The 27,813-nt window shown below is 44.6% G+C and overlaps 1 protein-coding gene across 3 annotated transcripts in view; it reads left to right on the forward strand.

The window, feature by feature from the left end:
• tbck (TBC1 domain containing kinase) overlaps nucleotides 1-27,813 on the forward strand; it is a 224,598-nt gene that overhangs the window by 23,733 nt on the left and 173,052 nt on the right. For all 3 annotated transcript variants that reach the window (XM_038792700.1, XM_038792702.1, XM_038792701.1), the window contains exons 4-10: nucleotides 12,697-12,811; nucleotides 14,104-14,177; nucleotides 17,592-17,733; nucleotides 24,993-25,053; nucleotides 25,134-25,195; nucleotides 26,234-26,295; nucleotides 27,471-27,619. In XM_038792700.1, coding sequence (XP_038648628.1) covers nucleotides 12,697-12,811; nucleotides 14,104-14,177; nucleotides 17,592-17,733; nucleotides 24,993-25,053; nucleotides 25,134-25,195; nucleotides 26,234-26,295; nucleotides 27,471-27,619 — 665 coding nt within the window. The remainder of the gene's footprint in view (nucleotides 1-12,696; nucleotides 12,812-14,103; nucleotides 14,178-17,591; nucleotides 17,734-24,992; nucleotides 25,054-25,133; nucleotides 25,196-26,233; nucleotides 26,296-27,470; nucleotides 27,620-27,813) is intronic.

Consider the following 27,813-nt stretch of genomic DNA (forward strand, 5'->3'; position numbering starts at 1 on the left):
TGAAAAGGGTGTTTTGACTTTTTTTAATGGTAATTATTGCTCCTATCTACCCTATAAGTTATTAGTGCGAAGCCCGTGACTGAGTGGTGCTTCTCTGATAGTTACTCAGTGATTTTTGTGTTTACCCACGCACCTGCCTTCACGTGAGGTTGCTGAGTATTTGTGCATCAAGACCATTGAGCACTGTTATCCTCAGCTTTATTTTGGCAGTAAATTAGAGCAGGGGTGGGCAAACTACGGCCCGCGGGCCGAAGGTCTTTATGCGGCCCGCCAAGGTCAAGTCATTAAATTTTTTTTTAAAAAGATTTTTATTTTTTAATATAAGATTAATGGGGGGGGGGGGGGGGGGGGGGGGGAGGGGGCTGTTGGGTTACTGGTATAGGGTGGATACGTTGACTTGAGTAGGGTGATCATTGCTCGGCACAACATCGAGGGCCGAAGGGCCTGTTCTGTGCTGTACTGTTCTATGTTCTATATGAGGAGCCCAGAATCATAACCGGGTGAAGCGCCATTTTTGAAAACTAGAGAAAAAGAGGGCTAAAGGCAGGATGCCGCCGGGGAAGCGCTGAGGTATATGCCGCACGCTAATTGGTTACAACCGGGACTATTAATTAATATACTATGCGGCCCTTTAAAACTGTGAATTTCTGAATGTAGCCCTTGCACGGAAAAGTTTGCCCACCCCTGAATTAGAGTCATAGAGTTTTATAGCACAGAAAGACACCCTTCTACCTATTGCGCTGGCCATCAAGTAGCTATCTATTTTCCAGCACTTGGCCCGTAACCTTTTGTGCGCTGTGGCGTTTCAAGTGCTCATCTAAATGCTTCTTAAATGTTGTGAGGGTTTCCGTCTCTACCACCCTTTCAGGCAGCGAGTTCTAGATTCCCACTCCCCTCTGGGTGAAGATGTATTTCCTCACATCCCCTCTAAATCGCCTGCCGCTGACTATAAATCTCTGCCTCCGAGTTACAGCAAGGGAAGTGGTGGCCAGAATAGAGATTTATATTTTTGCTGACTTCTGCAAGATATTTAATTTTGTGTGTGCCGCATGGTTTTCTTTTAAACCTGTTTATTATTATGTGTTTTAAGATATAAAAGATGGACTTGCCTGCCATAACCTTTTGAATTCAGAAGATGGTCTGTAAATCATTGTTCCCAGCCATGTTGTGATGGCTAACATATTCCATGATAGTACTCCGTTTCTTAGTGTTAATATTGGGTCAAAGGAATAACTGCCTGGTTTTGATTTAGAAACACCACTTGTACTGGTGGTAAAACGGCTGAGGTACCCTGACCCCACAATATTGCAAGTGTCATCTCTCCGAAAGCTTGGGAAACACCAATGAGAGAAATTCTGCAATGCGTTGTCTTCGCAGTGCAACAAGGTGGGCATAACCTTGAGAGTTTTGTCATAATATACACACAGGTATATGATGGTGCACAGACAGACATTGATTGACACACAGGATGACCAATGAACATACAGAACACAGCAGCCAATCACCAGCCAGGACACGGCCACTATAAAGCCAGAGGGCACTAGTTTTTCCGCTCTTTTGGGATCCAGCCTCTGAGACAGTCAGAGCCTGTGAGCAACAACTAGAACATCCGCCATGTGGTAGCAAGATAGTCTGGTCAGGTTAGCCTCAGGTCTCCAGTCAACTCAGCATAGTGTCAACCCACAGTTAAAGTATGTTTAATAGTTGAGAGTTCAATAAAATAGAGTTGCATTTCTCCAAGTGTTGGAAGCCTGTCTCTCTCACTGCTGCAGTAAACGCAGTCCTCGCATACCCAACACATCAAGTTTTTGTGCAACCTGTCCTACGTCTATATCCCAGAGGCCTGGCCTGTTAAAGTGGTGAAACTTTGCAACCTGCCACAGCCCAAGATTAGATGTTTTTAAAAGGTCTTTGTGATAACTCTGGGATTAGTAATACCAATAACTGAGATTTCTTTGAGGCAAAACCATTCACCTTCACCTGGTGAAAGTGACTGGCAACCTGTCGATGTGTCAATTATCCCGTCTTGGAATGTCTCCTCAACAGGGCTTTTGAAGCCTATCAGTTTTGGATGGCACATCTAAAGATGCTTTCCTATTGGCTGCATTTGTTCGGGTTGTGGGAGAAGAGCATCGTGTGCTTATCCCCCTCCATTGGGATTAAGGTACAAGATTGAACAACCACAGAAGCGCTGTGAAGCTACCCGAGTCTGTAGTATCAGTGGGGATTAAATCAATACCTTGGAGTCCTGTTGCCGGCTCACTGACTAACGCGTTCAGTGTCCTACTCCTTCTGTGCTGCAAATGAAGCAGAGCAGCTGCCAGCAGCAGGGGGAACAATATTAAGCAGTGTTTTCTTTCTGTGCAGCAATGATGAGAACTGCCAGCACTGTGTGGGGGGCTGGCTGAGCACTCTGCCCACCTGTGTGCTCTGGCAATGCCAATGATAGATAGATAGATAGGCGTCTTGCTGAATTTGAGGAGGCATACTCGCATATAGTGATGATGCCCGCACAACAGGGGGACTCCAGGCAGCTGTCCTCTGGATTCGTAGTGCCACCAGGACCAGAATCCAGTGACAGACACCCAGTACAGCCAATCAACACAGAGGACAGAACACAACCAATCACCAGGCAGAACACTGGAAGGTCGTCTCCCATTATAAAACACACGAGGCATCAACACTCTGCCTCTTTCCACTGGTGACGACTGTAGTGACAGTCAGGGTGTATATATCAGTTAGCACCTTCTGCACGTGGCTCAGATCTAGTCTGGTCTAGTTAGTTATAGCAAGCACGCTTAGATTAATAGTGTCAAACCTACAGCGAACTGTGTGCACTGCTTAACAAGTTCAGTAAAGCATATTGAACTAACATCACAGTTTGGAGTCTACTTTCAAGTGCAACTGCATCCAGTTGCAGTCCGTGTTACCCCAGGGTGAATAACACGATAGGTGCCATTTGGTCCAACCATATCGTCCAGCACATGTGGATTTTGCCTGTGTGCGTCAGCCCCAGCCGTCAAAGATAGTCCAAATCCAGAAAGACACGTGACTTTTGATCAATTGCACATGAAAAACTTTTTCAGCTACTGCCAAAGCTGTGTTATCTCCTATTTAAAACGGTCCTGTTAATATGACCTCCTCAACAACTGTGTCTTTGACCAGTTGAGGCCCCCCCCCTCCCCCAGGACTAGTTGTGGAATATATGTCATTCAGTGCATAATGTAAATAATGTTTAATGAAAGCCATTCCACTGTAAATGTTGCATTTGCAAGTGAGACACATTTCTGCACATGTTTGGAAGAGACAGATGAATGACTGGAGTTACAAATGGTAAATGTTGCACTTTTGTTGATCAGTGGGGGAGGGGGGGGGGGGGGGGGGAGGGCAGTGGAGATCACTGCCAGAAGTTGCCAGTATGATTTCAGTGAAGTTTAAATCAAATCAAGTGTTCAATGAAGCACAAGCTAAAAGAATATAAGGAGTAGACAACATTATTGAATTCCCTCGCTTATAATAAATACCTTATGAAAGTTGCTGCTTTAGTTGCTTTGCAATGCTTTGGTGCCTTGAGATTTGTACATCAGTCTAGAAAGTGCGTTTCGGTTTTTTTTAAAAAAAGAGTGAATATCTTGCTTCAACCCCATTTTAAACACTTCAATAAGGCTGAAGTCTGTGTTTTAAGGTGGGGAAAAACGTACTGAACTTTCCCTCCGATGGACCCGTTCTTCCCCTCGGATGAGGCTGTTGCTGATTTCCATGCGTGTGGATTCCACATTTCATCAAGCTCTTGTGGAAATGCAATATCTTGAAATACTGTGACAGTCATTTCCAGGCGACACATCTCTGACACGCGGCAGCAAATTAAATTTTAGAGATGATGAGGTACCTGGGTAGCAGAGCGCTACCTTCCCAAGTCAGCAATTGCCCAGAAGTACAAACTTTCCCCACAGGCAATTGTACTGCACTGGGATTCATGTGAAAAATGTGATTTCAAGCAACCTTTGCATGGTTCCCCAACAATCCGCAGCACTCCGAGGACAATCTCCCCCCCCCCCAAACCTGATACGTCCATTCCCATGGCCTCCACACTAATGGTGCAAAAAAGGGAAAGGGGCTTCCTTCCCTTTGACAGAGCTTCAGCCAAGGACATCCTGCACTATTCCGGTTGGAAGATTGGACGAGGTAGGATTTCGGTTCAGGAACTGGGATCGCATTGGCTGATTGCCACCCTGTGGGATTTCAGGCCCACAGTGTGCCTTTCAACACGAGCTACAGGCACACTGCGCAAGAACAGTGCACACTTGACTCTGAATCAAAAGGTATTGGGTTGAGGTGCTGCTTCGGAGACTTCCGCACATAATCTAAGCTGGCATTTCAGTATATTCCTGACGGAGCGCTGCATTGTTGGTGGTGCCATCTTCTGGATGGGTTGTTAAACCCAGGATATGCCTGCGGCCTCAAGTAAATGCAATTTGTCATTCTTTCACGGTCAAACACGGAGTCTGCAAATCCGAACCTGCAAATTTGCTCACAGCCTGGGTGTTCTGGCCAATATTTATCCCTCCATCTTGAAAAGAAACCCAGAAAACCTGGCTGTCACACTGTTGTTTGTGAGAGTTAAGGTCTGCAAATTCGGGCAGCACGGTGGCTCAGTGGGTTAGCCCTGCAGCCTCACAGCGCCGAGGTCCCAGGTTCGATCCCGGCTCTGGGTCACTGTCCGTGCGGAGTTTGCACATTCTCCCCGTGTTTGTGTGGGTTTCGCCCCCACAACCCAAAAGTGTGCAGGCTAGGTGGATTGGCCACGCTAAATTGCCCCTCAATTGGAAAAAATTAATTGGGTACTCTAAATATACTTTTAAAAATGTCTGCGAATTGACAGCTGCATCTCCCACATTACGACAAAGATCTTGCTTCAAAAACCCTTCATTACCTGTAACGCGCTTTGGGACAATCAGAGGCCATGAAAGCACAAATGTTTTTGATATTAATTCATGGGATGTTGGCATCACTGGTTGGGCCAGCATTTATTGTGCATCCCTAATTGCCCTTGAACTGAGGGGCTTGCTAGATTTTGCCAGGTGTCACATGTAGGCCAGACCACGTAGGAATGGCTGATTTCCTTCCCCAAAGGGCACTGATGAACCAGATGGACTTTTACAACAATCGACAATGGTTTCATGGTCATTAGACTTTTAGTTCCAGACATTTATTTATTGGATTCAAATTTCACCATCGGCTGTGGTGGGATTTGAACCGGGGTCCTCGAAGCAGTACCCCAAGTCTCTGGATTACTAGTCCAGAAAGAATACTACCAGTTCCCCCAAATGTCATGCTCCAGGTTCAAAACTAATCCAAGTTTCTTAACATTATAAATTTGTACTTTAATTTAATTTGATTTGATTTGATTTATTGTCACATGTACCGAAGTACAGTGAAAAGTATTTTTCTGAGGCCGAGGGAACGTACACAGTACGTACATAGTAGACAAAAAAGAATAATCGACGGAGGACATTGACAAATGGTACATCGACAAACTTGCCTTCCTTGGTTCTGATTCTCCGCTGCACATTAAGGAACTTCAAACCGATCAGTTATGCTGATGCCCAGTCGCCTCCCCTGTTTCCCAGCTCCCCCTACAGAAGGCATTGCACTAAAATGGATTGTCACAAATTTCAGTTTTAAAAAAAAACCCTGACAAAGTGCGAGTGTAACGAATGAACAGCACCGCTGACCCACGGCTGACTTCCATGGTCGCACACCATTGCATTGGCTTGGATACGTTTTTGGTTGATGTCTGAAGTGTTTTGTCTGAACACGGATTTCAATGGGAAAATTAAACTGGGACAAATAAAATTATCATCACCAGAAAAGTAAGAAATGCCCTGAGACATAAAATAGCAGATAGAAAATGGAATAGCTGATGAGTTTGTGAGCAGAACATTTGATTTTTGTTAATGACCACTAGAAATCTGGTCTTTCCCTTGCCGCTTTTCATTTGGAGGAATATTACTGTTTCCACAGATGTGTCTGTGTGTGATGAGCAGCTCTAAAAATGGCTGATTTATCCCTGGCATATAGTATTCCAGAAAGTTGTTGCATTGCTTCCATTCTGTGTTCTGTGTAAGTGCACATGTTGTCAACAATTCCCCTGTTTTTCTCCAAACAAAGGTCTTCCCATACCAACTGAAATTGCTTTGCATGACTCTCCCTGTTTGTGGATGGATCTTTTCTCTGATCTGCTGTTTATCGGCAACAGCACAATACGTTTCTACTTTTTGTTGTGTTATGTACTCTGGGATAACACAGGCTGCACCTGGGTGCAGCTTTAACCAAAAGATACTCCAGACCTTGAAGTTAGTTCAATCTGATTTATTGAACCAGTAGCACAGTTAGCACAGTTCTCTGAGTTCGACTCTGCTAACCTAAGTGTGGTTACTCTGTCTGACTGAACCAGACTAGCTCTTAGCCACGTGCTGGAGGTGTGATACTGTACATACACCCTGACTCACTCTGTAGATGTTCATCAGTGGAAAGAGGCGGAGTGTGAGCGCCTCGTGCCTTTTATAGTGAGATACCACCCCTGAGTGTCCTGCCTGCTCATTGGTCATGTCCTGTTCTCTGTTTTCATTAGCTCCCTGTCTGTATATCATTATCTGCATGTCTGCATATCATGACACTTTTTGTTTTGGTTTTCATAGTAACTTCATTGCAATGTAAGCCTACTTGTGACAATAAAGATTATTAATTTGGGTGTGCAGGTTACATGGATTGGCCAAGCTAAATTGCCTCTTGAGGTGGGGTTGCAGGAATAGGGCGGGGGACTGGGCCTAGGTAGGGTGGTCTTTCGAAGGGCTGGTGCAAACTCGATGGGCTAAATGGCCTCCTTCTGCACTGTAGGGATGCTATGATTCTAAGACCGGTTCCATTCTGGGACCTGACTTGTCCGGTAATAATAGCAGGCAGGTTCATAACAGTAACTCATAGATTGGCTATTTTCTAGCCTTTATAAAGCTTGACTCTCGCTGTTTCTTACCAGTTGCTTTGCAATTACCCATGCTACTGATCAACTGTGTACTCAAGCTCCATCCGGTGGTGATATTGTGAAACTACATCTTGAAGTGGAGAAGCGGAGGTGGGGGGACAAAGCGTCCATTAAACAGATTGTAACCAGAGAGTATTAGATCAAATGTTAAATTAAGGAATCCTTCAGGGAAGCTTTGGAAAACCTTTCCTCCTGGAAATGTGTATGACAGTGTCTAAGAATATGCGCATTTCTTTATTTTCAATTGTGAAGCGTTCTAGATAATGTGGAGAAACTGATTTGAATTGCCAAAATCCATATCATGAAGTGAAGTGATTTGAACTTGAACAGTGCCTTGTCAAGTTTAAAGTGGTTTATCAATATGCCCCTGCTTCTGTCCTTTAATCTACAGCTGACAGCAAGACCTGATTAGTGTTTGACTTTTAATGATCCTAAGTACCAGGGTTGCTGATTATCCCGGATTCCTTAGCCTTTCTCGAGTGAGTCATGGCTGGTACGTTTTCCATTTAGAAGTGAGAGGTTTGGCTGGGGAAATCTGCTTTGCATTTTCTCAGTTTGGGGTCACATTTCCAGTTGTAGGCAGCAATTTTCAGAATGCTCATGAATTTTGTTTTTAAATTTGGAGTACCCAGTTCATTTTTTTCCAATTAAGGGACAATTTAGCGTGGCCAATCCACCTACCCTGCACATCTTTTGGGTTGTGGGGGCTAAACCCACGCAAACACTAAGAGAATGTGCAAACTCCACCTCGGTACACGTGACAAACCAATCCAACAAATGTGAAGAAGGCCCCGGCTGGGGAAATGGGAAAGGTTTTCCTTCTTCATATTCCAGTTTAGGATTGGGCACCCCAGTCCGACCATGTTGTTGCACCAGGTACAGAGGCTTGGTGGGGATACCACCAGGAACTGGATAACAGGACCAAACAGATTTGTTGAAGAGGAGCTAAAGTGGTTGTTTGAACGGTTGAAGAAAAAATGTAAAGGGGTGGCAGGCTGGTTAGCACTGCTGCTTCACTGCGCCAGGGTCCCTGGTTCGACTCCCGGCTTGGGTCACTGTCTGTGGGGAGTTTGTACTTTCTCTCCGTGTTTTGCGTGGGTTTCCTTCGGGTGCTCCGGTTTCCTCCCACAGTCCAAACATGTGCAGGTTAGGTGGTTTGGCCACGCTAAATTGCCCCTAGGATTGCCCAAAGGTTGGATGGGGTTACAGGGGCAGGACAGGGGCTTAGGCCTAAGTAGGGGTGCTCTTTCAAAAGGCCAGTGCAGACCTGATGGGCCGAATGGCCTCCTTCTGCACAGTAGGGATTCTTTGAATAGAGAAATGTAAAAATACAGGCTTGCAGAACCAGACATCAGGGAAATGTCGGGAAAAGTTGAGTTAATCTGGGGGATGCATCAAGGGGAAACGTAGGGAGGTTGTCGTGGAAAGGAACCAAGTGCTGGCGAGATGGTCTAAATACTTGGAAGACTTATTTGAAGAAAAACAGACAGGAAGAAAACCAACCATTAAGAAAAGCATAGATGGTTTCAAGATCATGAACGATGAAGTAAGGACAGCAATAAATAGATGAAAAGCCTCAGAACTAATTATAAGTTCAGAAACTTTGGAATAGACAAACTGACTTTCACCTTTAATGAAGTTGGTGATGTTGGAGGAATCCCAGAAGATTTAAGTATATCAATATTTATTGCACTCACTAAAAAGCCCTGAGGGACTGAAACAGAACTCAATCATGCTGGCAGTCTAATGAGTCAGGTTATCCTTCTTCAAGTACTGATGAATGGGGCAAGGAGCAAGTCAGAAACTTCAGTTCTTCAGTGCAGTATCGTAGAAGATAGAGAAACGAAAAACACTATTCTTACGTTACGCATGCTATCGGACAGAGCCACCGAGATGAAAAAAGATGTGTCCAGTGGCGTACCACTGAACACCGGCCTCCAGTCACACAAACAGCCTTCTACCACCACCCTCCGTCTCCTATCACTAAACCAGTTTTGGATCCAACTTGCAATGTTAGCCTGGATCTCATGTGCTTTTGCCTTCCTTAACAGTTTCCCATGTGGGATCTTGCCAAAGGCTTTACTGAAGTCCATATAAACTTCTTCAATTGCACAACTCTCATCTGCACACCTGATCGCCACCTTAGAAAATTCAGTCAACTTTGTTGAGTGTGACCTCCCGCTGACAGAAGCCATTCTGACTGTCCCTGATCAAACCTTGCCTCATTTTCTCATTCAGAATTTTATCCACTAGTTTCCCTCCAATTAATGTGAGATTCACTTCTCTGTAATTCCCTGGTTTAACTCTACCACTCCTCTTGAAAAGTGGAACCACATTACCTGTCCTCCAATCCTTTGGCACCTTTCCTGTGGCTAGAGAGGAATAAAAAATTTGAATGGGAGCTCCTGTAATTTCCTTCCTCGCTTCCCACAGCAGCCTGGGATACAATTCGTCCAGACTTAAGGATTTTTCCAATTTTAAGCCCATCAAAACCTCCAAGACTTCCTCACTCCTTGTGTCAAACTGTTTTAAGAACCCCACTGCCCCCCTCACTGAATTCTATACCTACATGTTCCTTCTCCTGAGTGAAGACAGATGTGAAGTACTTGTTTAACACCTACCACTGTCCTCCAGCGCAACGCACAGATTACCCCGATGGTTGCTAACGGCTTCACTATTTCCCTGGTTATCCTCTTCCCCTTAATATACTTGGGTCATATCTTTAAAAGCTTCAGTGAGACCATTTGGCTCACAACAAACATCTGGGTGGTTGGTGAGAAATCCACGGAATCTACTTTGGTCGCATCTATCATTTACTTTGTACTGTGTGTCTGAGCACAGTTTGTCTGTTAATTCATGTGTATCTCATAGTTAGCTTGAATATTAAAGCATAAGATAAGTATTGCAAAGTGTTTTATCTCTCTGAATACATACGTGACTGTAAAGATGTAGCTGCGGCAAGAGGAATAGTGTAATATTGAAACATTTTCTTAAGTTTTTGTATTAAGATCTTTTCTACTATTTGTGTTTGATGTAATGCATTTGTATTTTATGTAATATCTTTAATTTTTCTTGTTTACTAAATGTTTTTAATCTTTGTATTATAAATTCATCAGCAGACTCAACATAGGAATTAGGAGCAGAAGTAGGCCATTCAGCCCTTCGAGCCTGCTCCGCCATTCAATCAGATCATGGCTGATCTCTTCCTGGTCTCAAAGCCGCCTCCCTACCTGTTCCCCATATCTCTTTAACCCGTTTTTGATCAAGATATATCTATCTTCCTCTTGAACCCATTTAATGACTCGGTCTCCATCGCACTACGGGGCAGCGAGTTCCACAAATTCACCATCCTCTGTGAGAAGTAGTGCCTCCTCATCTCAGATTTAAATCTACCGCCTCTCAACCTATATCTGTGACTCACGTTTTAGATTGCCCCACAGGGGGGAACTTTGGTTTATGCTTACTTATCAATCCCTTTTAAAATTTTATATACCTTGATCAGATCCCTTTTCATCCTTCTAAACTCTAGCGAGTGTAAGCTCAAACTGTTTAATCTCTCCTCATATGTCAACCCCTTCATCCCCGGAATGAATCTGGTGAACCTCCTTTGAAATGCTTCCAATGTCACCACATCCTTCCACAAATAAGGAGTCCAAAACTGGACACAATATTCCAGATGTGGCCTCACCAACACCCTACACAATTGCAACAACACTTCTCCACTTTTATACTCCAGCCCTTTTTGTAATAAACACTAACATTCCATTTGTCTTTGTAATTACATTTTGTACTCCTGTGAATTTGTTCAGCAACTTTCCTCCACGGTTTCAAAGAAACAAGTTAGGATCTATTGAGCTATGTTTCACTCTGGGATCTGATTTGTCCAGCATTAACATCAGCTGGGATCTTAACAAAATGCCCAGAGCTGCAGCTTTTGAGATGAATAACGAAGATTTAGTGGACAAGCCACACTACCAATGAAGAGGTGCTAATAAAATCCGAGCCCCAAAGAGCCCTGCTGACCAGGATCAGGAAGAGACTGTTGGAATTTCTCGGGCACATAACAAGAAATGGTGATTTAGAAGGTCTGATGCTGATGGGGAGATGGTTAGTGAAAGAGATTGAGGTAGTCAAAGGACAATCTTTTTAAAGTGCCTTGCAAACTGGATGGATCTACCACCAGCGTCTCCAGAGCAAGATTAACATGGAGGTTCATGGTTGCCAACACCCACTTAGGGCTCGGTACCTGAAGAGAAAGAGAGACTGGATTTTCAATCTCAAAAAGTGTATTCATGTCAGTGCAACATTGGCATTTGTGTCCACATTGAGCACCAAATCTCGCTCCAATTCTGGGTAGTTTTGTGCTCTTCCTCACAATAGAAACCGGCTGGGATTAGCCGAATCCCCTGATAGGTCAAGTGGAACAAGAGAGAACACAGAGCTTCACTGGATTCAAACCAGAAGTGAAAGGAAAGGCCTTTATTTAGCATTGCCTATCCCCATAATACCACCATGATAGTACTGACGGTATATGATCCCTGCACCGTCTCTGACACTGGACAGTACGTATTATTTAAAGCAACACCCAACAGGCTAGTATCATTACTGTTTTGGTTAGGTTTGACAAACTATGTATGATCCACAGTAGAGAGACAGCCATTAGGACCAGAAGCTCAATGCCAGCGTTTATACCCACTCAAGCCTCCATCCAATGGGATTGCCTCTTCCCACCCTGACCCAACACACCTTCCATTCACTTTATTGCCATCTTTGCGTCAACTGCTCTGTGGGACTGAGTTCAAGGTTCTCTCAACTCACTGTGTAAAGAAATTCTTCCTGATTCCGTTGATCTGGTGGTGACTGCATTACAGTTGTGTCCTCTTGTCCGCAAGTGATAGTCGTTTTGTCAAGCACACCCAATCAACATTAATGGTTTGCTATGCGCAGTAATGTCTATGTTAATATAACTTTAGCTGTGTCCCAGTTCAGTTCAAGTAGCTTGCAACAGGAAAGTGAATGTATTTTCTTATGTAACGTGATGAGACACATTGGGAAGTGATGGAGAGTCCAATTTCAGTATCTTGATCAATGATGAGTTTGGTGTATAATGCAAGAGCACTCAAAATATTTTGTGTTCTCAACATGAAGAATCTTTTATTTTATATAAATTTAGAGTACCCGATTCATTTTTTGCCAATTAAGGGGCAATTTAGCGTGGCTAATTCACCTAGCCTGCACATCTTTGGGTTGTGGGGCTAAACCCACGGAGACACGGGGAGAATGTGCAAACTCCACACGGACAGTGACCCAGGGCCGGGATTGAACTTGGGACCTTGGCGTGAGGCAGCAACGCTAACCACTGTGCCACCGTGTTGCCCTTGAACATGAAAAGTGTTGTTCCTCACCCCTTCCTCTCTCCCCACTTCTCTCTCTCTCTTCCCCCCCCCCCCCCCCCCCCCCCCCCGAGCCAAGGGACACGGTATAAATACCATCTAGAGGCAAATGGTACACCTGGCAGAGATATGTGCAGTTCTTCAATTTATTTCATCCAGTTGGAAACTCTTCAATCTGCCAAAAAATTGGAGCAAAAAAAAATTATTTTGGAAACTGATTTTGATTTTCCTTCTCCCCCCCCCCCAAATACCTTTCAGTCCTGGAAGGGTGCTCCAAATAGCCTTTGAGGTGTTGGAAGGACTAGAATATATGAACAAACACAGAATGGTTCACCGAGCACTTGCACCACACAATGTTCTTCTGGATTGTGAGGTAAGGCATTCTACTTTTTCCTCTTTCGATAGAATATACTGATGCATGAACCTCTTGTACATCCAGCATTAGTTATTTATTAATTTAAAAAAGGACTTTTAAATGGTTGATTAATTGGGAGCTAATAATGACTTGTGGCTGGAGAATGGCTGATGTTTTGATGTTCGTTAATGGAATTAAAATTAAATTATTATATTGCCTCTTCGGGATAGGCTGGACAACAGATTCTGGCGTACCCTGAAGCCAGTGAGCAGATTGGTGGGTGCCTGGGATTCTAGACTTGGTACCAGGTTCTAGAACTGCCCGTGGCTCTGTCAGTATCCCAGAATGGACAGCAAGGTTCCGTGACCATCCACAGCTGGATAGCGGTTCTGGAAGTACCCTGAGCCTTGGGAGCAGTTTCTGGAGCTATGCAAGGCTGGGCTGTTGGTTTCCTGAGGTTTCTCGACTCGGGACCAGGTTCCAGAACTGCCCAAGGCTCTCTCATTTCCCGAGGCTCAACAGCAAGATCCTATGACTGTCCACGAATTGACAGCGGGTTCGTGAGTGTCCTGAGGCAAGGGAGCAGTTTCTGGAACTGTGCAATGCTGGACACCAGAGTCTGGAGCATCGTGAAGCTTGGGAGCAGGTTCCCGACTGCCAGGGCACTACAGAGCAGAGACTGGAATGACCCAAATCCGGAGCGCGAGATCTGAAGCAGCCAAAGGCGGCAGGCATGGCACAGTCCAGGATATAGATAATTGGCTACTAAGTTCCACCCTTAAAGATGATCAAGTCCTTCAACTAATTGCAGAAAATGCCACTTCAGTATTGCATTGATTGACAGTTGGATAGGTTCCATTGGTTTTAATGCATCAATTTTTCTCCTTATTCCCAGCAGGTTCCAGATCAAGTCTAGTGAATATTAAACGTAATTCAAGGAATCTCTTATAACAGTAACACAGTGCTAGGCTTCTTTCTGTGTTGATTAATGCAATGAGTTTGTATCAGGGTCAATAATTGAGATTTAAAATCATCACCTGAACAGGGACCTGAAACCTGGACCCTCAGATTAAAAGTCTGATGCTGTACCGACTGAGCTAACTAGGAGTAAAGTTATCAGCTGAAGGGGATGATCTTGTTGATTCCAAATCAGGAACAACAGTAGGCAACTTGTAAGACAGGGTGGTTCAAATGAGATGGCTGGAGTGTTGGCTTTCTCTCTTGGTGAACAGTTTGCACAGCTGGTCTGATTTATATTCCAGGTACAGGCACCTGGTTTTAATATGTGTTCATATTTTTTATGATTTCAGGGTCACATTAAGTTGGCTAAGTTTGGTCTGTATCATATGACCGGTTACAATGCTGATGTTGACTTTCCTATTGGGTAAGAATTCAACTAGAATTTGGATGCGTTTTAATGCGATTATTGTCGTAAATGTGGCTGTAATTGGAGCAGATTTTACCAACACCATTTCTTTGCCCATTGAGTGTGAAAATAATGAAGGAACTCTGATTCTGAATTGGAAAGAGATCAAGACCCACTCGGGGGATTGAGGAAGTAATCTGTACTGACGCTCCAGTGCAGTGCTGAGGGAATGCTGCAATGTCCAATGTACTTTTGGACGAGACGGTAAACAGGGCTCCATCTGCCCCCGACGGTGGAAGTAAAAGGTCCCATGACACCACTTCAAAGAAGAGCAGGGGCGTTCTCCCCTGTATCCTGGCCAATAGGGGCGACACCGTAGCACAGTGGTTAACACTATGACTTCACAGCACCAGAGTCCCAGGTTCGATTTCCTGCTTGGGTCACTCTCTGTGCGGAGTCTGCACGTTCTCCCCCTGTCTGTGTGGGTTTCCTCCGGGTGCTCCGGTTTCCTCCCACAAGTCCCGAGAGACGTGCTTGTTAGGTAATTTGGACATTCTGAATTCTTAATCGTTATCCCTCTAAAGTAGTTTGGCTCAAATCTTCCAATGGCAACAGTGGTAAATGTTGAGGCACGTTGGTACTTACCCAAGGAAACATTCATTTTAAAAAAATCAGACACCCCTCCAAGAATTTCTGACATTTCTGACGGTGAAGACTTGGGCTTGATTCCTGCTACATTATTTCCCCGAAGGTTCTCCTGCTGTTAAACACAGAGCGAGAACCTGAGTTGACAGTGATTGACAGCGAGAGCTGTATTGGGAAGGCCTAAAAATATTTAAAAAGGTTAAACCTGAGCAATTAATCCCCACTACACCCCTCACACTGTCCTCAGCCCTAATACTGCTCACTCCCCGGGGGGGGGGGGGGGGTGCGTCATGTGGCACAGTGGTTAGCACTGCTGCCTGACGCCGCTGAGGACCAGGGTTCGAATCCTGGCCCTGGGTCACTGTCCATGTGGAGTTTGCACATTCTCCCCGTGTCTGCGTGGGTTTCACCCCTACTATCCAAAGATGTGCAGGTTGGGTGGATTGGCCAGACTAAATTGCCCCTCAATTGAAAAAAAGAATTGGGTACTCTAAATTATTAAAACAAAATACTGCTCACTCCCCTCTCCTGACAGCACCCCCACCCCCAGACACTGCTCAACTCCCAACAATGCTCACCCTCCTCCAGTGAATGTTCACCCCTCCCCAACACGATCCCACCGCAATCTCCGAACAGTAATTACAAGTCTTTGAAACATGAGAGATAGTTAAAAATAAAATACTTTAGTTCTTTTAAATAAAAACTCATTGTGACAGAGGAGGAGGAGACATTACTGGGGAATTCACCAGCCCAGAGTTTGGGGGATGCTGGGACATTGAGTAAAATGTAAGGAGGAGATGGACAGGTTTTTAATTAGTAATGGGTTGAAGGGTTATGGATATGGGCAGGAAAGCGGTTTTGAGGACGAGAGATCAGCCATGATCGTATTGAATGGTGGAGCTGGCTCGAGGGGCTGAATTGACTACTCCTGTTCCTTGCTCTTATGTAACACTGGAAGCATGCTGACCTTAAGGGGAGTTATTTGAGCTGGTGGCCTCGCCATTCCTTCCTGCCAGACCTTCACCTGGGTCCCTACAGCAATGCCTCGCACCTCACGCCTCGCACCTCACGCCTCGCACCTCGATAGGAAGTCACAGCCGCCAGGGCATACAATATAAGCAGACACTTCTAATTATGATGTGGAGATGCCGGTGTTGGACTGGGGTGGGCACAGTAAGAAGTTTTACAACACTTTGATTTGATTTGATTTATTGTCATGTGTACCAAAGTACAGTGAAAAGTATTTTTCTGCGGCCGAGGAACGTACACAGTACGTACATAATAGACACAAGAATAATCAACAGGGAACATTGGTACATCCACAAAACAGTGATTGGTTACAGTGTGGAACAAGGGGCCATACAAAGCAAATACATGAGCAAGAGCAGCATAGGGCGTTGTGAATAGTATTCTTACAGGGAACAGATCAGTCCGTGGGGAAGTCGTTGAGGAGTCTTGTAGCTGTGGGGAAGAAGCTATTCCGATGTCTGGATGTGTGAGTTTTCAGACTTCTGTACCTTCTGCCTGATGGAAGGGTCTGGAAGAAGGCAATGCCTGGGTGGGAGGGGTCTCTGATAATGCTGTCTGCCTTCCTGAGGCAGCGAGAGGTGTATACAGAATCAATGTGGGGGTGAATCAATAAAGTGTGTGATGCGGGCTAAGTTCACCACAGTCTGCAGTTTCTTGCGATCTTGGACAGAGCAGTTGCCATACCAGGCTGTGATGCAGCCGGATAGGATGCACTCCATCACACATCTGTAGAAGTTTGTGAGAGTCGATGCAGACATGTCAAATTTCTTTCGCTTCCGCAGGAAGTAGTGACGTTGGGCTTTCTGGACTGTTGCATCAACGTGAGTGGACCAGGACAGACTGTTGGTGATGGTGACCCCAGGAACTTAAAGCTATCGACCATCTCCAACGCCAGGTTGAAGTCCAACAGGTTTGTTTGGAATCACTAGCTTTCGGAGCGCAGCTCCTTCATCAACAGACTCACCTGATGAAGGAGCTGCGCTCCGAAAGCTAGTGATTCCAAACAAATCTGTTGGACTTTAACCAGGTGTTGTAAAACTTCTTACTTCTAATTGTGGTCAGCAGTAACCACCATGGCATCGCCACTAACCAAAATATCTTGGCCATTACCTGACCTTTAATTGGTGTTTTAGGGCGTTTTCTGCATGCCAATTGGTTGCCTACATAATGCCAGTGAATATGCTTCAAAAGGATCTAGATTGACTGTAAAGTGCTTTGCTATATCTTGAGGCTGTATAATGGCAACTCTTTTTTTAAAAAATGAAATGGGAAAAGTGTAGAAGAGAATTTGAGATGCAGGTGGGTTGAGGTGGCGGAAAGATTCAGAGCCAGATTGTTGTTCAAAAAGAAAACATTTTGCACCTGGCAATAGAGCCTGCAGATCACACTGGGGTGAAATGAGTGCCGGAACCTTCGAGCACTGCCTCACTATCTGTGTTCCTATCATTACTGAATATCTGATCGAGGGCTGTCACTGAACAGCTGGTCAGGGTGGACTAAACAAAACACAATCTGGAGTGAGAGAACCTCTGATTCATTCAAAAATGAAACATCCTCGTCAATGTTCTCCCCAGGTATATGTAATAAAGTGCTCAGAAATTGGGCTGTGTGTAGCCAATTGGAAATAAACTTGACAAGTTATTTACATTTTTTTTAAAAAGCTGCTATTTCACCCTCCTTTTAAAAAAAGAAGATACTTCAATGCCTTTGGGCTGGTGAGTTGCTGTTGGTTAATGTGTATTTATGGGTTGTGTTTAGGTATCCTTCATACTTGGCACCTGAGGTCATTGCCCAAGGAATGGTGAAATCCACTGATCACACTCAGAGCAACAGGTCTTCACCCTCGGGTCCGAAAGTCGATGTGTGGTCTCTTGGTGTGATGCTCTTTGAACTTTGTGTGGTATGTTGCAGAACTGTCTCTTCTATCTGTGCATAAACTAATGGCATTGTGTGATGGAAGGAGTTTTAACGGTACAGATATTACTTTAAACAGGCATAAAGTTATATACACTATCCTGGTGCGTATTCTGGAAGGAATTTCCATGCAATTTTTTGAAGTTATGTCTTGTGAAGGGGCGGAACATTATATCCAAAATATCAAATTGCCATCTAAAAGAAATGACTTAGAAACTATCGTTTAGCCTGTTAGTTCCCGGCCCTGAGTAGGCCCATTACTGCGTGCATTGGTCGAAAGGGACTGTTTTGAATAAATTATCTGAGAAACAAAAAGTGCAAACAAAGTTAATGTTTTGGGTCAATGGTCATAGAATCATAGAAGAAGGCCTTTTGGCCCATCGAGTCTGCACCGGCTTTTGGAAACAGCACCCGACCCAATCCCACACCTCTACCCAATCCCAGTAACCCCACCTAACCTAAGGGCAATTGATCATGGCCACTCCACCTAACCTGCACATCTTTGGACTGTGGGAGAAAACTAGAGCATCCGGAGGAAACCCACACAGACACTGGGAGAACGTGCAGACTCCGCACAGACAGTGAACCAAGCAAGGAATCGAACCTGGGACCCTGGAGCTGTGAAGCAACTGTGCTAACCACTGTGTCGCCCTTTCCTTCCTCTGGGCTGAGGGAAGATAGAAATGTTTTGAACAAGTGAAAGTGGGAAGAACAAAAAGAAAGGTCTCTGATGGGGTGACGGACAGGAGAGATGAAATGACAGAAGGTTTTGTGGTAATGGATGAAGGGAAGAAGTAAAAGATGTGACCAGGTGGGGTGAGATGGCTGGCGAGCAGACGCCTGGATACAAAGTGAACGAATTAAGAACAAAATGAGACCTAATGGAAGTAGAGGTTATGACCTAAAATGATTGAACTCCATGTTGAATGCATGGTACCGAGTCAGAAGATGAGGTACGGTTCCTCACTCTTGCATTGCTCTTTGTTGGAATGCTGTCGCAGATCAAGGACAGAGAGGTCAGATTGGAAACCAGAAGGAGAAGTGAAATGGCAAGCGACAGGGTTTTGTTTGCAGATTGATCGGAGGGATTGTGCAAAGTAATCACCCGGACTAGGTTTAGTGCCCCCCCTCCATGACCTATCTAACTGGGCTGTGTGCAGTCAGCCAACTGCCCTTCAGCTGAGCGCGAAAGCTGTCTTCTGGAGTTGCTCCCAATGCACAAAACACAACCAAAAGAGGAGGTGGGAGCAGGGTGGGGGGAAAGCAACTGGGATTTTAGATGGGGGGGGGGGGGGGGGGTTGGAGAGAGACCGTCCATCAGAACAATTGCTGGATTGTGGGGGAGTGGGTCAGCAGCCTCCCTTGCTGAGCTGTTCCTTATTCTTTTTGGTGCTGGCTAGTCCCCTCTGCAACGCCAGCATTTCTTCTTTCACTCTCAAACGTGGTTTAATTGCAAAACCAGGTAAACACCCCAGCCTTTGGGGCCGAAAAGGCATTTCCGTGTATGAATTTGCACATAAATCTTTGTAACACCACCAAAGTGACTGGTGGTTTGGCTCAATGCTCTTTATGGGTCTTTGCAATGCGCCAGTTAGCAGCCACATAATTACGGGGACTGAACTCCCAAAATAGCTCGGTGGCTTTAGGCCACCCTGAGGATGTGATAGATGCTGTACAAAAACAAATTTGTTCTTTATTCGTGGCACTGAGTGAACTTTGATTCGGTTCAACATAGGAACAATATAATGGGCACTGTACTTGGACAATACAATTTGCAACCAGCATGTTTTGTCAAGGGATCAAAAAGAGTACATTTTTTTGGTGGGGCAATTTTACATTCGAAAACAACATTTTTTACCCACCCCCCCCCACCTTTCCCAGAACTTAATCTCTCAACTCGAGGTAAAGGAACTGTCTCCTGTGTCGGGCGATCCAACAGGGAAACAAGTTAAACTGCACGTTTAGTTAACAACAACATTTGGAGTTCTTCTAATCATCTTCCTTTCCTCATTAGTTTCACTTAATTGACTCGCGTGCATTGACGGCGACAGAATTGGGGAATTGGATATAGATTATAGAAAAAGATACTGAATCGATGCCAAATTGCAGTCAGATACAATAGTGATATGAAACAGACATTTACTCGCTCAAGCAAAAAAGAGACTGAGGCAACTGAGCATGTGGTAAAGATTAGAGACAATTAGTGATGGAAGCAGTCGTGACATGGTGGATATATTCTAACCACATGTGGTGTACCAGCCCAAGACAGTTGTGTCTGAGGTTTGTCAATGCAGTAATCGCTTTCCCTTTTGTTTTTCTGCACTTTTTTTGATAATTGCTACGATATTCTTTTAAGCGGTACACTCACTAAAAACAAAAAGCATGGGACTTTTTGATTAAATTAGGAGCTCGATGTTCATCTTATTGTTCCAATAACCACTTCACCTGGAGAGGCAACCTGCTCTACTCCCACTCTTTCCCAATGTACTTGTGTATGCAATTCTCCATTGCGTCGGATTGGACTGAATTTTCCAGGGGGCGTTGGGGCCATGTGCAAGTTTCCATCCCAATGGAATTTTAATCCCACCCATCTGCCCGATCTTCCCGGAGGTAGCCAATTAGCAGGTCAGCCCTTGGAACCCTGTCCGATTGGGGACAATGGGCTGGCTGCGCAGATGAGAGATCCTGTCTCCATTGGAAAATGATCCCTAATTGGCTGTCTGTCTCATTGGATTGGACTGCCAACTTCCTTCCCTACCCAGCCTGGGAAGTTTTGCTGGGTGCGGGAATGCTTCGGGAGCCATCCACACATGATATCCTCTTTCCCATTTTCCTGACCCCCACCACCCGTCTCCGTAGGGCCAGGAAAATTCAGCCTATTATCTTTGCCTCATTTCATGACCAAACAGCCAGTTCAGTGAAAATGTTTATTCTAACCAGCCCTTTGTGCCTCCACTGATATTCTGAATCCTTACCCCTATTTTACCAATTCCTGTCACTGTTTATCATTGCTCGACCTCTAAACATCCATGCCCTCTGTGGTGCCAACTTGTCTGGCATCAAGTATCGGATGATCTGCTATTTTTTTCAGTTCAACATGCTAAAGTCTGAGTCACTGTCTTCATACTCTATCCACTTATTTCACCCCTCTCCCTGGCTACTTTCTCCAGATGATTGACAGCCTCAATTTTATATTTTTAAAAAAAATTTAGAGCACCCAGTTATTTTTGTGTCAAATTAAGGGGCAATTTAGCGTTGCCAATCCACCTAACCTGCACATCTTTGGGTTGTGGGGGTGAAACCCACGCAGGCACAGGGAGACTGTGCAAACTCCACACACAGTGACCCGGGGCTGGATTTGAACCCGGGTCCTCAGCGCCGCAGTCCCAGTGTTATCCACTGCACTACATGCTGCCTTCTCAACTTTATATTTAACTACGTCGTGAACTTATGATTCTATATCTTCACAAAGGCCACCTACTTCCACTTCAGCAACATCACCTACCTCTGATCCTGCCAGAGCCCATTTCTTCCTGAAATCTCAAGTCAGTCCCTTTGTCCATTTGCACTCTAGTTTGATCCTCCTCTGGCTGGTCTCCTATCCTCTGCCCTCCATCAATATTAGCTTCCCTGATCCTATCCTGCAGCTAGTCCCATTCACCCATCACTCCTGACCTTGCTGATCTGCCTTGTTCCCTGACCCCCATAGTGTCCAATTTTAAAATTGTCATCCTTGTATTTAATTACCTTCATGGCCTCTCCCCACCCTGTCTCTGTATCTTCCTCCAACCCCACAAACCTTTCAGGACTCTCTCACCCCCCCCCCCCCCCCCCCTCCTCCTCCCCAACATTCCCTCCAATCTCTCAGTGCCTCCTACTCTGGCCTTCTCTGCATCCTTGACTCCCCTAGACCCACCATTGGCATCATGCTTTTAGCTGCCTACCTTCCATACCCTCTAATTCCCTCCACAAACCCCTCCAGCTCCCTCTCCTCCTTATGGCCTTCCCTTTTGGTAGCCACTCCTCGTATCTCCTCCCTTTGATTAGCATTTATTAATTTTAGTAACTGCTTGATAGGACAGAACCTGCGTTTTGCTGACAAAAGAGACATGCTGTTGAAGCTTTTCATCTTGCACTCATCAGAACAGATGCCAAATTTCAAAGGGAGCAGCAATTAATACTAAATGAGGAAAGGGTGCTGATTGGTTTGGCAAGTGGACTCTGGTAGGGGTGTTGCCATGAGGATTTCACAGGGAACCCGAACCCCCAGCTTTTGTTTAAATTCCAACCAAGTAAGTCGACTCTGATCAAGGCATTGTCATGGGGAAAGGCACAATTGTCCCCGTGTGATAATGGGATGCTTCCTCTCTGCTGAAGATGTTATGTGAATTAGAGTTGGTATTGTTTATCCGGTCAACACCTTTCATAATCTTGAAAACTTGAATTATCTGTTCCAAAGAAAACATAAACTCTTTTGAGTCGTTCTTCATAACTATAACCTAAATCCTAGTGCTGTTCTATTAGACCTATTCTGCAACATTTCCGGGGCCCTAATCTCCTTCCTATAATGGAATGATTATCACTTGTATAAATTCAACATCGCTTCCTTGATTTTGTGCTCGGTATGATTTTGTTTTCCCTGCTTGTAAAATGCAGAATTCCATTTGTCTTTGTCAAGGCCCTTTCTGCCTGTCTTGCCATCTCCACAAACAATTGCCTGGGATTTCCCCCCTCCCTCCAATCTTAAAATATTTTCTCTCTTTTAAGTGAATATTGGTTAGGCAGCAGATAATAGTTCAGCCTCAGAGTGCATATGAATTCTATCTCCATTTATTCTATCATCCGGGGGCAGCACAGTGGCGCAGTGGTTAGCACTTCTACCTCGCATCGCTGAGGACCCGCGTTTGATCTCTGGTCGCTGTCCGTGTGGAGTTTGCACATTCTCCCCGTGTCTGTGTGGGTCTCACCACAACAACCCAAAAAGATGTGCAGGGTAGGTGAATTGGCCACGCTAAGTTGACCCTTAATTGGAATTTTTTAAAAAAAATTAATTTATTCTGTCATCCATCCTGTATTAATTTTTATCATAGATAAGCTTGTCACGCTGAAATTACAAATTTTCCTGTGGAGTTGAGGAACAGTGGAGAACCTTCCAAGCGATTTTTCACAGTGCTCAGCAAAGGTTTATACCCACAAAAAGGAAGGACGGTAGAAAGAGGGAAAATCAACCGTGGATATCTAAGGAAATAAGGAGAGTATCAAATTGAAGGAAAGGGCATACAAAGTGGTAAAGATTGGTGGGAGACTAGAGGACTGGGAAATATTTAAGGGGCAACAGAAAGCTACTAAAAAAGCTATAAAGAAGAGTAAGATAGAGTATGAGAGTAAACTTGCTCAGAATATAAAAGCAGACAGCAAAAGTTTTTACAAATATATAAAAAAGAGTGGCTAAGGTAAATATTGGTCCTTCAGAGGATGACGAGGGAGTTTTAATAATGGGTGATGAGGAAATGGCTGAGGAACTGAACAGGTTTTTTGGGTCGGTCTTCACAGTGGAAGACACAAATAACATGCCCGTGACTGATAGAAATGAGGTTATGACAGGTGATGACCTTGAGAGGATTGTTATCACTAAGGAGGTAGTGATGGGCAAGCTAATGGGGCTAAAGGTAGACAAGTCTCCTGGCCCTGATGGAATGCATCCCAGAGTGCTAAAAGAGATGGCTAGGGAAATTGCAGATGCATTAGTGATGATTTACCAAAATTCACTAGACTCTGGGGTGGTCCCGGTGGATTGGAAATTAGAAAACGTGACACCACTGTTTAAAAAAGGAGGTAGGCAGCGAGCAGGAAATTATAGGCCAGTGAGCTTAACTTCGGTAGTAGGGAAGATGCTGGAATCTATCATCAAGGAAGAAATTGCGAGGCATCTGGATAGAAATTGTCCCATTGGGCAGACGCAGCATGGGTTAATAAAGGGCAGGTCGTGCCTAACTAATTTAGTGGAATTTTTTGAGGACATTACCAGTGCAGTGGATAACGGGGAACCAATGGATGTGGTATATCTGGATTTCCAGAAAGCTTTTGACAAGGTGCCACACAAAAGGCTGCTGCATAAGATAAAGATGCCTGGCATTAAGGGTAAAGTAGTAGCATGGATAGAGGATTGGTTAATTAATAGAAAGCAAAGAGTGGGGATTAATGGGTGCTCCTCTGATTGGCGATCAGTAGATAGTGGTGCCCCTCAGGGATCCGTGTTGGGGACCAAGGGCAATGTGTCCAAGTTTGCAGATGACACTAAGATGAGTGGTAAAACGAAAAGTGCAGAGGATACTGGAAGTCTGCAGAGGGATTTGGATAGGTTAAGTGAATGAGCTAGGGTCTGGCAAATGGAATACAATGTTGACCAATGTGAGGTTATCCATTTTGGTAGGAATAACAGCAAACTGGATTATTATTTAAACAAAATATTAAAGCATGCTGCTGTGCAGAGAGACCTGGGTGTGCTCGTGCATGAGTCACAGAAAGTTGGTTTACAGGTGATTAAGGAGGCAAATGGAATTTTGTCCTTCATTGCTAGAGGGATGGAGTTTAAGACTAGGGAGGTTATGCTGCAATTGTATAAGGTGTTGGTGAGGCCACACCTGGAGTATTGTGTTCAGTTTTGGTCTCCTTACTTGAGAAAGGACGTACTGGCACTGGAGGGTGTGCAGAGGAGATTCACAAGTTTAATCCCAGAGCTGAAGGGGTTGGATTAAGAGGAGAGGTTGAGTAGACTGGGACTGTACTCGTTGGAATTTAGAAGGCTGAGGGAATAGATAGGATAGATGCGGGCAGGTTGTTTCCACTGGCGGGTGAAAGCAGAACTAGGGGGCATAGCCTCAAAATAAGGGGAAGTAGATTTAGGACTGAGTTTAGGAGGAACTTCTTCACCCAAAGGGTTGTGAATCTATGGAATTCCTTGCCCAGTGAAGCAGTTGAGGCTCCTTCATTACATGTTTTTAAGGTAAAGATAGATTGTTTTTGAAGAAACATGGGATTAAGGGTTATGGTGTTCGGGCCAGAAAGTGGAGCTGAGTCCACAAAAGATCAGCCATGATCTCATTGAATGGTGGAGCAGGCTCGAGGGGCCAGATGGCCTACTCCTGCTCCTAGTTCTTATGTTCTTATGCCCCCTGGTACCTGATGGACAAGGATTGCGAATGACCATGGGAAAGTTCTGATTTGTGCATTTGTTTCGTTCAGGGTCACAAACTGCTGCAGAATGTGGACATTTCTGAAAGGCTAAAGTTTATCCTAAACCTCGGTAAGCTGCTTTTTCTGATACTTTTTGTTGATGATGATTTTGTTTCTCCATCCTGTATTTAATCCAGGTTTGTTTTGCAGATTGTGTGGATGATATCTTGACAGTGATATCAGAAGAGCATGGCTGCTTGGAGATTACTATGGTTTGCTATATTGAATTTACTTTTTGTAATGATAGCAATGCAAATACTGATGTCATAGCATCATAAAATCCCTACAATACAGAAGGATGCCATTCAGCCCATCAAGTCTGCACCGACCCTCTGAAAGATCACTACCCATGCCCACTCCCCCACCTTATCCCAATAACCCCTTAACCTAACCTGCACATCTTTGGTCACTGAGGGGAACTTCAGCAAGGTCAATCCACCAAACCTGCATATCTTTGGAACAAAACCGGAGCACCCGGAGGAAACCCACGCAGGCTCGAAGAACGTGCAGCCTCCTCACAGAGTCGCCCAAGGTCGGAATTGAACCCAGGCCCCTGGCGTTGTGATTTAGTTGATTGTACAATGTCACAATGACAGAGTGATAAAATGAAGGAGAGTCTGAACATCAGCCCAACATTCCTTTTTTTTTATTATTCCCTCTCTTGGGTTCTTCTCCCCTTCCTACCACATTGCCATGCCACTTTTGATTACTTGCCTGAAGCGTTTTTCCTGTCCCTGTCCATATCCCAACTATTCACCAGTCCTTTGCCTTTCTACATTCCTACCACTATGCTAGGTGTGAATACCTCCTGCATAAGCTTATAGCTGTTTGCATGGCTCTTCTGACATGGTCCAAAAGACCTATCGGAGCACATTGTGCTGCCTGCTGACTAGCAGCACCTTTCCTCTTTTCGACCCGGCCATCCTGTGACCATCCTGCAGGGGCTGGTTTAGCACACTGGGCTAAATCGCTGGCTTTTAAAGCAAACCAAGGTAGGCCAGCAGCACGGTTCAATTCCCGTACCAGCTTCCCCCAACAGGCGCCGGAATGTGGCAACTAGGGGTTTTTCACAGTAACTTCATTGAAACCTACACGTGACAATAAGTGATTTTCATTGGTGCATTTTGGCTTTCTTGAGGATCTTTTATTCCATTAAATAAAGATATTAGCTAATTTATTTCAAAATATAGAGTTGATTTGCCCTCTGTGTACTTATTGGTAAATATAAATGCTGTTTCATCTTATTAAAGGATTTACCCAAAGATGTTCAAACACTTTTGAGAAAATGCCTGACCTTCCACCCATCCAGGAGGTAAGGACTTTTGTCGCTTGAAAGCAAATTTCAATGTCAAATCGAGATGGATTCTCTCAAAAACAAAAGACAACAAAACTGACAATTGTCCTGTTATTCTAATTTTCTGTGTGCGTTTACCTTTATGTGAATGTTTTCTACAGGGAGGGCAACTTTGTGGCTGGGAAAGAGGGCATTTTTTTTGATTGGACAGCCATCACCCCAGGTCAGATAGTTAATTGCAGATCAAATGCCCCCAAACCTCCCTTGCCTTGCCTGCAATCTTTGTTTAAAATTTAGAGCACCCAATTATTATTATTTGTTCAATTAAGAGGCAATTTAGCATGGCCAGTCCATCTAACCTACACATCTTTGGCTTGTGGGGGTGAAACCCACGCAGACACGGGGTGAATGTGCAAACTCCACATGGACAGTGACCCAGAGCCGGGATTCGAACCCGGGCCCTCAGCACCGTAGGCTGCAGTGCAACTGCTGTGCCACGTGCTGCCTTTGCCTGCAATCTTGAAAGAGCATCTCCTTGCTGGGCATTTTCCATTCTTTGCTGGACATTTTCCATTCCTTGCTGGACATTTTCCGTTTCTTCGAGTGGCCCATCTCTTGTGAGACTGGCATTTAGGAATTGTTTTACTCTGGGCCGTTCCTGTTCAAAGCTAGCCTGAAAGTACCCGACTTGTGTCGGGTATCCTCAAGAAAGTCGAAATGGCCTCTGACGGTGTTTACGAATCAGGAAAAAAAAACATCCAACAGTCTCGGCTACATTGTACATCACCCCGTCTCAACTTTCTCCAACGTCTCTGATCAGTCACAAGTGGAGCGTGGAATAACGCTGCCTTCAAAATCTGATTTTTTTGTTTCCAAAGGGCCCTTCTCTTCCATTGGCATTTCTCCTGAGATTACTGATTCCCTGTACAGTAAACTGTGGAGGAGAACTTCCAGTCATTGAAGTCTCATATTGCTCTGAAGTAGGAACAATCAGAGTTGTTTTGAAGGTGTGTCTGCTGTGTAAGTTATCGCAGCACCTTTTGTCCACCTACACTGGAATATTCCGCAAGTAATTGCTTGCATTCGTACAATGAAGTAATCGGGTGAGGAAAGTGCTCTTTGCCGGTGTCACAATTGGCTAAAAGGTTTTCCTGTGAGTTACGTTGATGTGTTTTGGAATGTTTGCCTTGTAGGCCCACTCCAGCTGGACTGCTGCAAGACAATTTATTCAGTGAGGTTTCTGCTCTGTACAAACCATTCCGCAAACCTGATGGTCTCTTTTCATCCTCTCTGCGCTGTGCTGATTTAATCATCCCTGAGGACCTGAGGAAATTCTGCAACGGTAATGATACTTTTGAAAAGATTTTTTTTAATATACCAAATTTCTGTGTTGGCCCTATTGAGCATTGTGTACAACCCTATATACTTGTGTCAACTGCATTTCAGGACTCCACTGCTTACTGTAGGTGTGTAAGGACAACTTTGAGATATAGTACAGGGGAGCAAAACACTAACTATAACGTCAATGCATACTTC

This window comes from Scyliorhinus canicula, chromosome 3, assembly GCF_902713615.1.
Source record: "Scyliorhinus canicula chromosome 3, sScyCan1.1, whole genome shotgun sequence".
Lineage (NCBI taxonomy): Eukaryota > Metazoa > Chordata > Chondrichthyes > Carcharhiniformes > Scyliorhinidae > Scyliorhinus > Scyliorhinus canicula.